This window comes from Lissotriton vulgaris, chromosome 6, assembly GCF_964263255.1.
Source record: "Lissotriton vulgaris chromosome 6, aLisVul1.2, whole genome shotgun sequence".
Lineage (NCBI taxonomy): Eukaryota > Metazoa > Chordata > Amphibia > Caudata > Salamandridae > Lissotriton > Lissotriton vulgaris.
The window spans coordinates 592,145,593-592,163,370 of NC_141694.1; the positions used below are offsets into that span (position 1 = coordinate 592,145,593).

The 17,778-nt window shown below is 43.8% G+C and overlaps 1 protein-coding gene across 1 annotated transcript in view; it reads left to right on the top strand.

Moving 5' to 3' along the window:
* LOC147707736 (uncharacterized) overlaps positions 1-17,778 on the top strand; it is a 551,277-nt gene that overhangs the window by 374,131 nt on the left and 159,368 nt on the right. The window contains exons 14-16 of the mRNA XM_086925663.1: positions 1,464-1,569; positions 10,939-11,058; positions 13,914-13,916. Coding sequence (XP_086781789.1) covers positions 1,464-1,569; positions 10,939-11,058; positions 13,914-13,916 — 229 coding nt within the window. The remainder of the gene's footprint in view (positions 1-1,463; positions 1,570-10,938; positions 11,059-13,913; positions 13,917-17,778) is intronic.

A 17,778-nucleotide genomic window follows, 5' to 3' on the forward strand; every position in this document is an offset into this window, starting at 1 on the left:
GAGAAGAGAATCACCAGGAATGCGGCGTACTTTCAGAAGTGCAGTCCCAAAGTTAAAGAATTACTTACTGGACCTGTGATTTGTGAAACTAGACCGTGTGAACTTGAAAGCAGTGACCAGCACTTGAGAGTGATTCATGATAGAAGAGAACCTGACTGTCCAGATGTCCCTGTCCGTTCTTGCCGAATCATTAAGAGATCGAGTCGTCTGATTGAAGAACTGTAACTATGTGACATTTTGTTTTTTCAGTTGTGCATGCAAGAAGAGTGAATTAACTCATTTTGTTAAGAAAGGGGGAGATGTACTGTTGCTTTAAATGCTAGGCACCAGGACCTCCTCGGCTGAGGAGGCAGGATGAGGGAGGAGAAGGGAAAGGGAGGAGTTATGTCCAGAAAAGGGCAGTAAGGGAATTGATGAAAAAGAAACAGGATGCAATAAAGTGAGCTAAGAATTCCCAAAGCCAGCGTCTGTGTCCTTTGTGCCGCAGGACACTACATAGGTTAAGGTGGTTTAAGGAGGAGCATGGAAGAACTATCTAGAGGACAGCCAAAATAAAAAGACGGGTTATAAAGGCCGCACCTGCATCAATTTGGGAGCGGGCAAGGGCCTGTGCGAATGTTTTGATGGTGGCGGGAGAAATAAAGAATCTAATCTTGTGGAGGAGGTTGATTTGTCACCAATCTTTTTGGAATGTTTTGTTGCGAGAGAAAAGCACTTTGACATTCCTAATAAGCCATTATAGTTCCAAAAAGTAACTCATTTAAGTCATTTTCTAAATTACCTTTTGTATTTTGATACATCATTTAATATTCCCGCTCACTATTTCTATTTCCACTTGTAGTAGTATCATTTAAAGGATTTTGTTGTGTATGCTGATCAAAATTATTATATTAAGAGAATATTTATAAACTTGAACATCAGGTGGAAAATTGCAGAAACCCTACTGCCCCATTTAAAAGGTATGTTTTCTTTTGTTTTAACTAATTCACTCCTAGGAAAACCAGTGAGGTTAACTTGGATATTTTGTTTCAGTTTTGTTTACTCTGAGACAAATAGAATGTGCAGAACAGTTTCTAAACTCATATCGTGACCTCTACATCACCCACAGGCCTAATTTACTCAAAAAGACTGGGGTATTTGGCCAAATAAAATAACAAAAGGACACATCTTAAAACAGCACATGGAATTTCTAATGGCCGTATAAACCCTTTGCTCAGCCTCACGTTCCAGGAATTACAACTCATAATTAGTTTTGAATATATCATAGGTAGTCAAAATAGGAATTGTTTCAAAGATGACATGCCATGTTTGGGAAGAAGTCACGGCAGGATGCAGGGCAGTTTTTCGACTCTTTCATTTAACAATATGTTTAAATAGGGTGACAAGTTCTCATTTGAAAAATTGCAAATTAATAGAGCTACAGTACCTGTTTTTTATTAAACAAAGTACTTTTTTGAGTGCAGATTGGCAAATGGTGTGGAATGGCTGTTCAGTGATTGGGAATTGAAGGAACAAGAGGAACTACGTAACATTGAGAACCTCCTGGAGAAAGTGGAAAACATCTTATGGGTGAGGTTTGTCTTTCAACATTACCTAAACCTTTGTGCTCATGAGCGACTGTTTGTTCTGTATTGTGTGGTGTCCAGTTTTCATATTATCTCGCTCCATATTAGTGGTTATTTTCTTAATTGGCTTCATTGTAGCATATATTTTAGGCCGCTTATTATATGCATTGTGAGAGCTACTTTGGTTTCCTAAGCGCAGCGGTAGTCCCTCCTTAGTACCACCTTGTCTTGATTTGTAACATCCCTTGGGGACTGGCCCTTTTACTCTGGTTGTTACAGATTTTGGAGGAGGCGATAGGGGGAGATGCAGAGCAGAATGGTAACTTTCTGAGTCTGAGACTGGGATTTCTAAAATAGAGGGATTCTCCAGCCTCATCGCCTCCCACAAAAGGCTTGTAGCTTTAGGATGGAATCATCCAAGCAACACTGGCAGCCTTGCACCATGGTGCAAGGGTGCCTGCTTTGACAGCAAAGTGTGCGCCAATGCTGGGGAAAGCACAGGGATGTGTCAAATTGTTTCAAATATGATGCATCCCTGTGCTTCTTAAATCATGCAGCTCGGGGCAGTAAAATGGTTTCCAGTGCTGCGCTGCATCATTTTGTTGTAAATGAGGCCCTAGATTTTAATATATAAATGGACACAAGTGTGAGTGGATTATGCCCTGTGTCTAAAGTGTTTTGTGGGGTGTGCATGTCACTGAAAACTACTCAGTATGTGTTGTAAACACGTGTGTAGGTGCTCCTGCTCATGACATTACCTAATGTATTTGAAGTAGTCTTTAAATACAGTTCACATTACGTAGAATATGGGGCCAGGGACGTGTCCAGAGATGAATGGTGCTACCCTTGGCAGGTGCAAAGCCAGCGCCACATTTTTGCATACCTGGACCAATATTTTGTCCCAATCCAACCCTAAAAATCTGAAGGCAGTGTCAAGGTCAAAGATTTAATGACTCCATAGCTCAGTCTACTTAATGCTTTCACTGCCATGCCTTTTCAAAACGTGGGTATACTTATACGCCTTAGCTCATGTAGTGTGTCGCCTTGGTTTCATTCAAAAGTCCATATTTCAAACAGGGGGAGAGTATGTAGCCTTACTGCTAGAGCAGCCGACCTCAAAGCTGGGGAACTGGGTTCAAGTCTGGGCAACGACACTCAGCATCCTATGATTCTGAGCAAATCACTTTTAATCTCCCTATGCCTAACAATGAATGTGTCAATCTGTAACGAAACTGGTGCTCATTTAAAGCACTCTGATACCTGATATCCTCGGGTCTGTTCGCGCTATATAAAACTCAAAAAACAAAACTTGGTTTAAAAAAAAAATGATCGAGTTCCTCTTAGAATGATCTGCAGTGTAATTCTTTAAATACCCCCTTGATGGCGATATACTACTGTGTAGTGCACTTAGGCTTGTTTGAGGGCTCGGTGGAAAAAAGATTGGCCTCGTTTAACACTGTATGGAAGATTGATAGCAATGCAAATGTATTCAAATCAACGAAAATGGTCACCTTCCACCCCACGTAACAGTTGCATCGATTTTTACTAAGGAAACAGTATTTATTTTCGAAAGAAGACCTACGGATTAGCATCGAATTATTTTCCCACTTTAAATATCTGTGCCATCGAGATCAGTAACGCAGAAATAAATCCAACTCTAATGGCAATATACAGACCCCCCAGGATATTGCAGCATGAATCACATTTTCCAAATTTCGCGGGCAGTTTTGATAAAATCGCAGCAGTTTTACAAAACTGCCAATCCTGGAGGGTCTGTAGAGTGCAGTGGCGTAGAGTGCAGTGGCATAAAATACAGTAGCATCGAGTAGAGGGGCGTAAAGTGGAGTGGTAAATAGTGGAGTGATGAAGAGTGCAGTGACATAGATTAGAGTGGTACAGAGTAGAGTACAGTGGCTTAGAATGCAGTGGCATAGAGTAGAGTGTTGCAGATAGAGTGGTGTAGAGTGCAGTGGCATAGAATAAAGTGGTTTAGATTAGAGTGGTACAGAGTAGAGTAGAGTGGGGAAGAGTACAGTGGCCTAGAGTAGTGTGGCGTACAGTGCTGTGGTATACAGTGCAGTGGTGCAGACACAATTAGAGTTATGTAGAGTGCAGTGGCGTAGAGCACAGTGGCATAGTGTGCAACAGCGTAGAGTAGAATAACGTGGAGTGCAGTGGTGTAGAGTAAAGTGGTGCAGAGTAGAGCAGAGTGGCATAGAGTGCAGTAGCCTAGAGGAATGTAGTAAGAGGCCTACGTCTGAGCCTCAGTTCAAGTTCTACTGGATCCTCAATCTCTGAAGAGAAGCCACTCTCATGGTTTTGTCAATATTTCACAGAGGCGCTGCACTGGTGAGCACTGTATTTTGGACACAGTAGACGAACACGGCAGAAACAATGTTTTGATCAGGTAAATGATATTTGGGGGACAAGAAATTATGCTGCAGCATTCTTTATTTGGAATCATGCAGAATCACAGCCACATTTTATAGTACAAGGATATGTGTATTCTGTGCCATAACAACAGACATATTCGCTGTCATAGATTAGCTGATTTGCTTACATTGTTGGGCAGGGGGTCCAAGGGAATGGAAGCAACATGGAAGGGGGTCAAGTTTGAGGGAATAGAAGCTACATGGACAGGTATATAGGAGACAAACAGACTGTGCAAGCATCCATATGGAGTGCATGAACCCTGTTGGAAAGAGCCCTTTTTGCATGGTTACCCCCAACTTTTTGACTTCCTCCTCCCCTTTTCCTGACCTTCTTTTTGTTGGCATTTTCTTGACTTTAGGACTCTGGGCACTTTATCACTGCTGGTCAGTGCTAATGTGCATGTGCTCCCTCCTCTAAACATGGTACAATTGGTTTACATCTGATTGGCATATTTTAGTTTACTTATAAAGCCCCTTGTAAAGTGGTATACCACTTACCCAAGGTCTGTAGTCTAACTGCTGCTAGTGTATTGTTCCTTTTGCGGCACAGGGGTCAAAACTGATTTGCATATGGCTGGGTCCAAACTGGGGTGGCGTGCTTAGCAAAATAACAATGGATTAAAAGCAGATCTTTGCGACTGGGGGGTGAATATTTGCATTGTTCACCATCCCTTCCATCAGTGTTCCTTTTCCTTTTGTCACCCTAATTGGGAAGGGTATGCCCAGACATCGGTCCTGCTCTCACTACGCCACTGGGTTCACGCTAGCCTGGCTGAGGAGGGGTGAGGCCCCAAAACTGGTCCCAGGATACTTGTTTCCAGTCCAGGGAGGACCTGCCTGGCAGTTCGGACTGGACTGTTCCCATGGGGAGCTGTGTCAAGACTGATTTGCATATGGCTGGGTTTCAACTGGAATAGCATGGGGAGCAAAAAAACGATGGAAAAAGGCCCAGATCTCTCTGTACTGGGGTGAATTTATGACATTGTTCTGCATTCTGTCCATCAATTGTTCTTTTTGCATTTGTCACCCCGAGTGGGACGGGTACGCTCAGATGTGAGTTCCGTGCTCTCCATGCCACTGGAGTCAAGTTAGCCTGGTTGATGAGAGGTAAAACCCCAAAATCGGTCTCAAGATGCTTGCTTCCAGTCAAGGGAGGACCTGGCCAGGCAGTTGGGACTGGCCTGTTCCCATGGGGAGCAGAGTCATAACTGATTTGCATATGCCTGGTTTTAACTGAAATGGCATGTGGAGCAAACAAACCACATATTTAGACCCATATCTCTGTACTGGGGTAAATGTTTGACATTGTTCAGCACTCTGTCCCTCAATTGTTCTTTTTGCATGTATCACTGCCCGAGTGGGACGGGTATGCCCAGACATGGGTACTGTGCTCTCCATTCCACTGTTGTCAAGCTAACCTGGCTGATGAGGGGTGAACCCCCAAAACTGGTCCCCAGGATGCTTGTTTCTAATCCAAGAAGGATCCGGTCTGGCAATTCGGGCTGGACTATTCCCATGAGTAGCAATGTCAAAACTCATTTGCATTTGGCTGCGTTTAAACTGGAATGAAAAAAAACTATTGATTTAGGCCCAGATTTCTGTACTGGGGTGAATATTTGACATTGTTCAACATTCTGTCCATCAATTGGTCTTTTTGCATTTGTCTCCCTGAGTGAAATGGGTATGACCAGACTTGGGTTCTGTGCTCTCCGTGCCATTTGAGTCAAGCTAGCCTGGCTGATGAGAGTAGAACCCTCTAAACCGGTCCTAGGATGCTTGTTTCCAATCCAGGGAGGGCCTGGCTTGGCAGTTGGGGCTGGACTGTTCCCATGGGGAGCAGGGTCAAAACTGATTTGCATATGGCTAGATTTAGATTGGAATGGCATAGGGAGCAAAGTAATGATGGATTTAGGCCCAGATCTCTGTACAGGGGTGAATGTTTGATATTGTTCAACACTCTGTCCCTCAATTGTCCTTTTTGCATTTGTCTCCCCGAGTGGGATGGGTATGACCAGACGTGGGTCCTGTGCTCTCCGTCACTACTGATTTCATTAGGTGGAGCTCTAGGGCTGATTCAGAGTTTGGCAGACATGGGTCCAGTGCTCTCCATGCCACTAGAGTCAAGTTAACCTGACTCATGAGCGGTGAAATCCTGAAACCGATCCCAGGATGGTTGTTTCTAGTCCAGGGAGAACCTGGTCTGGCAGTTCGGGCTGGACTGTTCCCATGAGGAGCAATCTCAAGACTGATTTTCATATGGCTGGGTTTAAACTGAGATGGCATGAGGAGCAAAAAAGCGATGGATTTAGGCCCAGATCTCTGTACTGGGGTGAATATTTGACATTGTTCAACAGTCTGTGCATCAATTGTTCTTTTTGCATTTGTCTCCCCGAGTGGGATGGGTATGACCAGACGTGGGTCCTGTGCTCTCCGTCACTACTGATTTCATTAGGTGGACCTCTAGGGCTGATTCAGAGTTTGGCAGACATGTACTTAATTGCAACAACCAAACTCAATATTCACCCACCCGATTTTGAGTTAGGCGGACTTCTAGTTTTATTCTGACAAAGTAAAATGTATTCTGTTGGTGTAAAACTTCCTCCAGTGGCCCAACAGAGTAGCGGCCATCATAGGTAAGCCACCCGACTGTCTGCCCAATTTAGAGTGGACAGCTGGATATCTTATTTTTTACTGACTGTCATCACAAGCTATATCCAGGCAGCGGGAGACAGTAAAAAAAGAAAAATTATCTCCACACCATGGGAAAAAATTCCCATGGTGAGCGGGGAGTAGTTTTTTATTTTGCCAAAACAAACTTCCGCTTTGGAAAGTTGACAGGGTGGCTGACAGAAGGTCACCCACCATACTTTCTGCCTTTACTTTGTCTGCCATACTCTAAATCAGGCCCTCTGCCTAGTGTAAAATAGTGGGCGAAAAATAATGGTTCAGAATGCCACCTACAGCGTTTGCCAGTGGTTAGACTATTTGCAAGCATTAGTCCCATCACCTTTTGGGTGTTTGATTGTCTATAGTATGCCAAGAAACCTGATACTGGTGCAGTTCAAACCTACCACTTGCAATGTCTGTGAGTTCCATAAAGTAGTAAGTTTTCATCCATTCAAGGAGTACTTCTCTGGGCACAGATGTGCTCATTTTTGGTTAACTAGTCACTATATAAATCTAACTTTCTCATGCAAAAAATTAACCAGTTAAAACCTCTTAGTGAAATTCGGACAACAATAAAAAATACAACACAGACATAGCAGACCTGACTCAGGAACCCCAGACTCCAAGGCAGGAAATGATTTATTAGGGGGTGCGGGGGAGGGGGGGTCAATCTCCAAACAACTTCCCTGAAGCCATGTCCATGGGTGTGATACATTCCCTGTGGATGGCGCCACAGATTTGCACATACATCCATGGGTGCTGTTCTTCTGGCACAAAGTCATCATTCCTGCAGTACATATGGTCGGCAGATTTCATTCAGTTTTGTTTGAGGTGTGGCGCTGCTGGTGTAGGACTTTCATTTGGCCTATGCAGGTGTGGGTCTGTAGCTGCATGATGCATACGTGTTTATTATTCTGCTGCTGGGATTGTGAGTTGAAAACGCGATTTGTTTGCACAACAGTTACTTTCTTTGTTCTAGTAATGTATTTCAAACAAATAATTTTTTACCTTGCTTATTTTTGGTTGCTGAGCTTTTCTTTTCCTTGTAAAACATTTTAAAGGTGTTTAGTCTTGTGAGTGGGTATTGGAAAAAGGTGGTTTTGCAATTTGTAGTCTAGGTGTTGAAATGTAAACCAGATGTTAAATCTTTATGCAACATTTTTGCTGGGTTCCAATGTTTGCTTGGTTTTGTTGATCAAGTCACGCTGGTGAGTTAGCCTCCTGCTTGGGTTGCCAAGACTCTCTTTGACATTTTCAGTTGGGGGGCATATTTACAAGTACAATGTCAGAGCGCTGTGTTAAGCCAAAATTGCTAACGCCGCCTCCAACAGTTTCAAAACACAGGGATGCGCCATATCTACAATGTTGTACAAAGGACAGGAGTGAAAAACCCTTCAACCTTGTTGGGATTGGGGTAGAGATGTATATATTTACATTGTAAATCCTAGAAACATGACAAGGAAAGCTTGAAGAGCAAAGTTCAGTATAGGAGGTGAAAGTTTCACATTAGGGAATATGTAATATAATTGCATTGTGAATCCTATTAACATGACCAGGAAAAGGCAGCTTGAAGAGCAAGGTTCAGTCTGGGGGGTGAAAGTTTCAGAGAAGAGGGACGCAATCAAGCAGTTAGATGGAAATAGTACTGTTCCACTCATCAATGGTATTTAAACCATTGTTGACGGAGTCACAAAGGGTCATCCACCTACATTTGCTCTTGTTCACAAGGGATCGGATGTCACCACCTCTTGTGGGAAGTGTTAGTTGTTCAATCACTTGCCATTTCATGTCTATCTCCTTATGCTTTTTTTCGAAGTAATGGTTCACCAAGGGCGCTCTGCAGTTAATGCGGCTTTTATGTTGTACAATCCTGTTTTTGATGATCTGTGTGGTTTGGCCAATGCAGTAAAGTCCACATGGGCATTCTATGGCGTATATTACATTGGTAGATCTGCAATTGGTATGGTTTCTCAGGGTGTGAATTTTGTCCTTATATTTGAACACTTTAGTGTTAGTTGTAAGCTCACACACTGAACAACTCTGGCATTTGAAATGGCCCAGTACTGGTGGTAAGCCCCATGCTGCAGTGATGCTTTGGTGAGCCGGTGTTTTTTCTGGCCAGGTAATTGCACGTACTAGGTGAGAGGACAAATTGTCTCCTCTTTGATAAGAGAAGAGAGGTTCTTCTTTGAAGGGCTCGAAGGGTCGGAGGATAGACCAGTTTTTCTTGATTGGAATTTGCAGTTTAAATGCTGATAAAATGATGCTTCAGGCACATATGAAAATCAATATGAGTTTCCTTGTTCTTTGATGGATAATACTGTATTGATATCCTGTATACTTGCCCGAAAATAATACCAGTTGGGATATTGTTTTCTGTATATATATCTACAATGTGGCACAGGCCCGCGCTTCCTCTAGCGCTGCCGCTAAATTTAGATGCCTAGCGCCAGCGCAGGCACCTTTGCACCATAGTGCAAGGGTGCCTTTGTTGCAGGGAATAATTGTTCATGTACAGGAAGTTGTCACTGCACATGAACAATCATTGATGACAATTTGTAAAGTCTATGCGTGCTGCAGATTGCAGCACATATAGAAGTTGCAAAACATAATTTTTTAATGATTGCTTATGTACAGGAAGGGACACCTTCCTGTAAATTAGTAATGGTGATTTGCTGTTTCTATTTGTGCTGCAGAATGCAGCACACATAGAAACAGCAAAAATGAGGATAAATTATTCCTTTCTCCTCATTGTGCTTGTTTAAGACTAGGTTTTCCCTGGGCTTATTTTTGGCGCTGCCCCATATTTAAGCCACCCTTGTAAATAGGGGGCAGCGTCAAAAAGCAATGGGTGTTGCAGGTGAATGTCCACAGCAACACCCATTGCCTTCCCCTTTGCCGCAGCAGGCTGCTGCAGTAAGGGGCATATATATATACGTAGGTAAGTTAGCCTCCTTTTGGGTTGTAATCAATCAATAATGGAAATGTGTAACTTCTATGTGTGCTGTAGAATGCAGCACATATTGAAGTTGCAAAGCATAATTTTTTTATATTGCTTATGTGCAGGGACACCTTCCTGCCCATGAACAATCATTAATGACAATTTGTAACTTCTATGCGTGCTGCAGATTGCAGCACATATAGAAGTTGCAAAACGTAATTTTTTAATGATTGCTTATGTGCAGGAAGGGACACCATCCTGTACATGAACAATTAGTAATGGCGATTTACTGTTTCTATGTGTGCTGCAGAATGCACACATACAAACAGCAAAAATGAGGAGAAATTATTAATTTCTCCTCGCGGTGCTTGTTTAAGATTAGGTTTTCCCTGGTCTTATTTCTGCCGCTACCCATATTTAAGCCACCCTTGTAAATAGGGGGGCGGCGTCAAAAAGCAATGGGTGTTGCACTTGAATGCCCACAGCAACACCCATTGCCTGCACCTTTGCCGCAGCAGGCTGCTGCAGTAAGGGGCATATATATACAAGATGGTAACAAGCCACATTAAGTGGCTTAATGCCACTTTGAAAATATGGAGCAGGGCAATACACCACAGGAACGTCCTTAAAAGTGACGTTCCTGTGGCGCATTGCCCTTGTAATGTAAATGTAAATTTATACTTGTATAGCACACTACTCACCCGCAAGGGTCTCAAGGCGCTTGTACGAATACCGCTGTGGAACCTATCCTGGCTTTCCCTGTGAGGCGTCCACTCCTGGTCACCCCCAAGGTGGAGGCCAGGCATCCTTAGCGTTGTGGGGGCCGTTGTGGAGATTAAGCAAGCTATGGCCCAGAGTTGCAGAGTGGGACCCATGATTTGAATAGGCACCGAGGCGAGAATTATCAGGTCCGTGGAATTTTGAGCCCAAGACCCGCCGAGGCGGGGAATTGAACCCTGGTCCCGGGCTAGACCTCTGCATCAGGGTCTGCCGCTCTAATCATTGAGCCACACTTCTCCACTGTAAATATACCCCTATGTTTGTTCAATGTGACATTCACTTGGCGTTACTCGGTGCAATTTGTTTGGTTTATGTCTCTCCTTGTGAGTCCTCAAAAACATTTTGCTGCGGTCAATGCTTTGCTTTCTCAGACCTAAAGATTTCAGAGGAAGGGAAGCGTGTGAGTTCACCTAGTAACATTCACTTACAGCAATCAAGCCATTGTGAATGTGAAGTGGTGAATGTGAAGTGCTGTCAATCAAACACGATCAATCAAACACGATTTTTGAATATTTTAAACACTAAGCTACAAAGGTGTGTCTTTTTTCTGCAGGAAGAGGAATGTGTTTTTGAACAAGAAAGAGAGCTTGATGTGCTTTTTAAAAACGCAGCACTGAATTCAAAACAAAGAAATGCTACGTCAAGAGTGCAAAGTAGAATCAACACTAATCAGGTGAGTTGCTCATGTGTATATTCAATCAATCAACTTGGACTTGTAGAGAAAAGCTAATCACTGGCAAGGGTATCCATGTGGTAAATCCTTACTGGGCTCAGTCGAACAGCAAGTTATATATTCCTTTTCTTAATTCGGAGGTGCAGGGGAAGGTTTTACAAGGACTTGGCGGTGAGGTAGGAGAAGGAGCATCTTCCAGCGTAGCGTCTGCGGATTCGCAGAGTGTGTGCGAGGGCGAGGGAGGCGGAGCGCAGGTGTCTGGAGGGTTGGTGGAAGTTCAGGCAGTGTTGAAAACCACTGGTGATTCCTAGTTCAATTGATTTTGCCTCATGTGAATTGAATATATGTTGGCATGACAACAACATAGAATTGCAAAAACAGTTTCAACTGTGCTGCATGATTTGGGTCAGTCTTGCATCTTCGTAGGTTTTTCAATGAGATTCAAACATTACAATCAGACAGCTTAAAATGTTTTGTCATGTGTTTAATCCATCCATTGATATTTTCTTCCATCATTTTATGAACTCCTACCCGCAGCCCACTATTTTCCTTGCTTTAAGCTCTGGGCTCACATTCTCTCATGTATGCATAATAAATATTTACTGGCCTTTGGTATTTCAAGCAAATTAAGTATTGTGAACAACAGGCCCTCTCTAGGGCTTCACGCTGTGCCTGTGCTACCATGAGTGATGCCTGCAATCTTAAACTTTTTGCTTTCTGAACGGTATGTTTAACAGTATACCCAGACGTGGGTCCCGTGCACCACTGGATTCAAGATAGCCTGACTGATAAGGGGTGATACCCCGAAACCAGACCCAGGATGCTTGTTTCTGGGCCAAGGAGGATCTGGCTTAGCAGTTTGGGCTGGATTGTTCTCAGGAGCAACAGGGTCAAGACTGATTTGCAGATGACTGGGTTCAAATTGGGGTGACGTAGTGAGCAAAACAAAGATTAATTAAACCCAGATCTTTGTGACTGAGGGTGAATGTGCGCATTGTTCAGCATTTCACCCCCTATTTGTTCCTTTTGCTTTTAACAGTATTTGGTAGCATGACCACCGTTGCTTCAAAAAATGCAGACTGTAATTGCAACATATATAAATTCTCCGCTGGCATGTCCGTTGCTTAATTTGTGCCGGTGGTTGGAAGTGATGGGCACAGGCACTCATGTTTGGTGATCAGGACTTATTTTTTATCATCAGCTTTAACTTTTGCGCAAGAGAGAGAAAGGCTGCAATGGGAGAAAGAAGGAAGAAGAGATAGAAAGCAAGTAACAAAGGGAGGAAACAGGAAAGGAAGAGAACCTGCAAGAGGGAGATAAAATGAAAGTAAGTGTAGCGTGATGGAAGAAAGAGGCATGATGTGTTATCAAGTCTAGAAAGTCTTGGAACTTGCCAATACTGGCATTCTACTGTGAAGTCTAAACAAATACCTTGAGGGAAACCTGTTGCAATTTTCAGCACCATGCAAATAGGACATTATTAGTCAATCAGATTTCCCATTTGTTATGAGTTTAGTTTGAGGTTTTTCACAGTCCCCCAAAGTACTACCACACTAACAAGCAGGGATATAGTTTTGCAGCTCTTAATAGTGGCTGTGAACTTGCACTAAACAATTACCCTGATGTACTATGTCAGTTTTCAAACCAGGGATATCTAGATTGCGCACCGATTCATTTATTAATGGGGATGTAATTTGCAATTCAACCTGTGTACTAATAGATACAAATTTGCAGAGTGTCAGAAAACGCCTGCCTAAATATGAATGCCAAATAGGCAGATCACAATTTATGACTCCAGTGAATTGCTACAAAGCCAAGGATGGGGGTCTGCAAACGATAATAGACCATGATCCTTTTTTTTTTTAAGCAAAAAAACAGTTTCTTGTTTAGGAACCCATCGGGTAAACAAGCAGTGGTTCCTTCGAACATGACTTCCTCCCCCAAGTCTGTCCTCTATGATTCCTAAATGGTGAAGCAGTCCCCAGGGCACAACTTTCCCTTTGTTAATCAGTTACCACCCCACATGAGGTCTCGGTAATTTTTCAGGGGTTTACGACTGCAATTCTGGTATGATGCATGCCCCTGTTACTCCCTAATACATGGTGCGTTCATTTTTCATGCCCCCTACTATTTGTGATTTACCTTAGGTCATGAAGCTATTTTGCAAGTAATACTCGTAAAGGGGTTTTGTACATAGCAAGGTGTCCCAGTGGTTCTGTTCTTGTGCATTTCCCTATGACAGCTTTGAATATTTTACTAGCGGGTACTGGTGAGAGATTGCCTGCTTTGTCATACTGTGGTACTGTCCCATATGAAACAACTGTACCAGTATTTGTGGTTCTGGCTACAGAGGGCTTTGACTACCCCTGCCAGAATCTCCAAGCAGTTATTATAGAGATATCACACCATCCAAGATGCCACTGCATGACTCGCACCCTACCTTCCACGCCGCACCCACATCTCACCCCACATCAGAGAACTCCACCGGCTCCCCATTCACAAATACAGCCAATTGAAACTCCTCACGCACTCATACAAAGCCTTACACAACACTAGTCCAGCATACCAGAACAACCGAATACACTATTTCCAACCTGCCTGACACCTCAGCCTCACTTGCACAAATCCCCACCATTCACGAAAGCAGAACAGGAGACCGCTCATTCTCACACATCGCACCAAAAACAGGGAGCAGCCTCCCTCAGCACATCTTGAGTTCCGCAGAAAGGTGCAGACCTGGCTCTTTGAATAACTCTATGGGGACCACTCAGCTATACTCCTGCTGAACCACCAGGATAGCTTCATGGATGATTATTGTATTTTACAAATTGGCATAACATAAAATGACATATAAGTTAGTGAGAAGGGGGTTGGGCCAGCTTCCTTCAGGCATTGGCTTGTTTAGGTGAGCTCCTCCAGGCATTAACTCAATGGAGTGTTTGTTATGTTTTGGTATCAGCCCACAGCATTTCAAGAAAGATGACATTATTTGCAGATTGCATTGGTGATAGAAAGTATTTTTCCCCATGGTTGAAACTGGTCTAAAAGTGGAAGCACGCAAGCATTCTGATATTACTTTATCTTTCTGTTTATTTTAGCATGCAAGCATCAGATGAGCTAGACACTGGCCACAGCAGCTGCCGGGATTAGCTGTTAAAAAAATGTGTACACACTAGAGCAATAAAGTTTGGCCAGCAGAGCATGCATTTGTGGTTGGCAAGATGTTGCATCGCAGCACTTGTCTTGCCATTCTCAATATGACTTCTTGTTAACTGCATCGGAAGACAACTGTCGCAAACCTAATTCTCATCTTACTAGAAATCAGAGTTGATCAACCACCACCACTGCTCCCAGAGTCACCACGATGTCAAGACATAAGCAGACATAAACTGTGGCGTCAGATGCGGTGGGCCATTTAGATGACACTGACCAGGAGGGTGCTGTATAGAGGCAAAGGATAAGTCAAAGTAACAAATGTCCTGGAGTCAATAGAAGGGACCAGGAGCTGTGTCTGAAATAGATATGTGGAAAGCGCTCAGCATCACAGAAGAAGGAAACAAACACTGGAAAAAGCAAGGATAAACCAAAGCCTGAGACGGGGAACCCTAACAGAATAAAGGAAATGGCCAGGAAAGCAATACATCTTGCTAAGAACATGAACTGAATCAGGAAAGTAGCCCAGTTGTAAGAGCACAGAATAGAATTAGTACAAGTGATAGAATAGCAACCAGAATCTCGCAACAGGGCAGAGGAAAGTGTCTTACAACAGGACAGGGATAAATGTATCACAACTGGAAATGGAAATGGCAGAAAGAAAGGGAGCACCAACCCACCGAAACTGTGCGGATCCTGTTTATGCTGTGATTGCAATCTCTCTCTGCTGTGAGCATGGGCTCTGTGGCTGTATGAGTGAAGGAGCACTGTCTGTTTTGAGGGCAGGCACTATGTCTGATGAAAGCGTAGGTTCTTTGGCCCTCACTTGGAATTGGGCAGAGTTCTCTCTATTCTTTCTGCTTTGAGTGCAGGCCGCTTACCCTTAGTTACCAATACCAGGGGCATCAGTAACTCTTTGGGAGAAGATACTCTAGATTACAGAATTGAGGGGAATAGAGTCAATGAATCTGTGTTTCCTTGTGCTTATGACCGGTATTTCATGCTGGGATCTTCGCTGCATTCAGGTGCCGAAGTGTCAGGGTGAAATACCTCGGCTTGTAGTATTAATGGGGTTGGTAGCTTTTCTTACTAGCCAAATCCAGATTACTGAGCTACAAAGAATGAGGACCTGTGTCTGCTGTGAGTGAAGACTCTATGTCCAGCATTCTCACTTCAGGGTCTGTCAATCTGATTCTCACTGACTACTCCCGTCTGGTGTTATCATTTCTGTTCTTATTTTAACTGGGCTATGAGTGGAGACTATGTCTGCGGAGAGTTCAGGCTCTGAGCCCAGCATCTCTATGCAGGGTCTTATCCTCTGAGGTGAGTCCAGGCCCTGAATCCAGGGTTCTCACTCCAGTGCACAGATGTTACCCTCCTCTGACCTTCCAGCCAGGATCTCACTGTTAGTTGCACGTGGACCATAAGGAAACTGTCTGTGAAATTGACAACTGCATGCATCGGAGAAAGAGAAGGCAATGCCCCAGTGTGATGCAGCGCTCACCCAGAAATATCACCAACCCAGGGTCCAGGTCACTTCGGTGGGGCCCATAACACCGAAGTACAACACACCTAGTCACACACACACACTTTACCCCAGACCCTTGCAAATATATATATACAATGGGTTTAGTGTATTCTCTCCTATGACAGGATACCTTTTAAGCACAGATTTTTAACACCAACATTTGTTTTCATCAATAATTCTACTAACTAATCTATGCATCAATGTACCCCGCCAATTAGGTCGATGGACCAATTAGTTGAGCAAGTTGATGGTGATTGTCAAGACCAGCTTAACCTCACTACAACAATACATTGATTTGCATAAATAATTGACTCTAAAGAATCACAAACACCTGAAATCATTTAAAAGATTTTATGTAATTAATTTGCATAAAAGAAAATTAGCATCTATGCTGTTATTATTAATTCTCACTGAGCATTGCCATTTATTCAGGAAATAAATCAAGAAAACTGTTTAATAAAAGACATGAAGAGACAATTCAGGTTCACATTAATTCCATTATTCTCTAAATAAAAAACTCAATCAATCTTTAGTCATGTAACTGAAAGAGAAATTCTTCATGAAAAAGATCAGAGAAACCATAGTTAAAACATGCATTTAATTCTAAAGATTTCTGCACTAAAAACCTGCCTACCCAGCACTAAACCCCAAAACTTACTAACCCAGGCCTCCTCGGACGCAGTCTCTTTCCCAGGCCTAGTGTCCCGTTACGAATCTCCAACCTACAGGGGTTATCAGTGAGCCTTTTGGCATAGTTTCAGGCTCCCAGCATCTCTGCAAACAGTTGCAGTGCAAACAGCATCTCTCTCTGCGTTCAGCTTCTGTGACATTAAACCCCAATTTTGCTCTGATATTTATATTGTATTTGCTGGCTCTCTACCCTCAAATGTTTAAACTCTTTCCGGTTTCCCTTTCTCTGATTGGTCATGGCATTGCAATTATTAGCTCCCAGGATGTTCGTTAATTGACAATGTATAAATCTTTTTCTGACCCCGTACCTGACACGCCGGAGAACCGCAAAGACTGTACCCTGTAGCGGTTTTTGTCAACAACCGGAGAACAACTCCTTTGCCGTAGTCCCCCCGCTGCCGCTCTTGTCATCAGCGGCCGCAGAGCGGGGGACTACAATTCCCTTGGGGCTTTGCGGCAGGAGCCGCCACCGACATCTCCCGCCCACAGGAGGCGCTACAAAGGCCCGCACTGCCCGTGGAGCAGTGTAAATCTTTTTCTGACCCCGTACCTGACACGCCAGAGAACCGCAAAGACTGTACCCTGTAGCGGTTTTTGTCAACAACCGGAGAGCAACTCCTTTGCCGTAGTCCCCCCGCCGCCGCTCTTGTCTTCAGCGGCCGCAGAGCGGGGGACTACAATTCCCTTGGGGCTTTGCGGCAGGAGCTGCCACCGGCATCTCCCGCCCATAGGAGGCGCTACAATGGCCCGCGCTACCCGCGTCGCGGGACGCGAACGGGACGCCGAGCGAAGCCCCCAGAGGCCATAGGAGGCTGGGCTGGGCCATCCCTCTTTTGTGCAGGACACAGAATATACCATTTAGGTAATTGTACTTTGTTCCTATACTTGTTTAACTTGTGCTAATTCATTTTTGTCTTTAGCTACACTATGGTACGACCATCTAGGAAGGACCAAAAGGTCACCATTGCGTCTACTGGGGGGGTGGCAACTGGTACCATCGATCAATTCCTGACACGGGCTAAAGTGGTAATTGAGAAAGAGATAGCGCTAGTAGAGAAGCGTCTATCGTTAGATCTGCTGACAGGGAAACGCTCCTCCTTTGGCAAGATTGGCTCGTCTGCTACACCCGAACCAGCCCTAAGTAATACACCACTAGTCATCCTGAGCCCAGTATCTTGTACAACACAAGAAGAAATTGATAACGCTGAGGTACGTTCACTACTAAATTCAACACCAACTAGTTTGGTTTCTCGTGCCTCAAGCGTCTCACCACCCCTATCACCCATTCCAGCATTGTTGTCACCTGCACCTGCGACTTTAGCACATGTTAATACTGTGATATCAGAAAC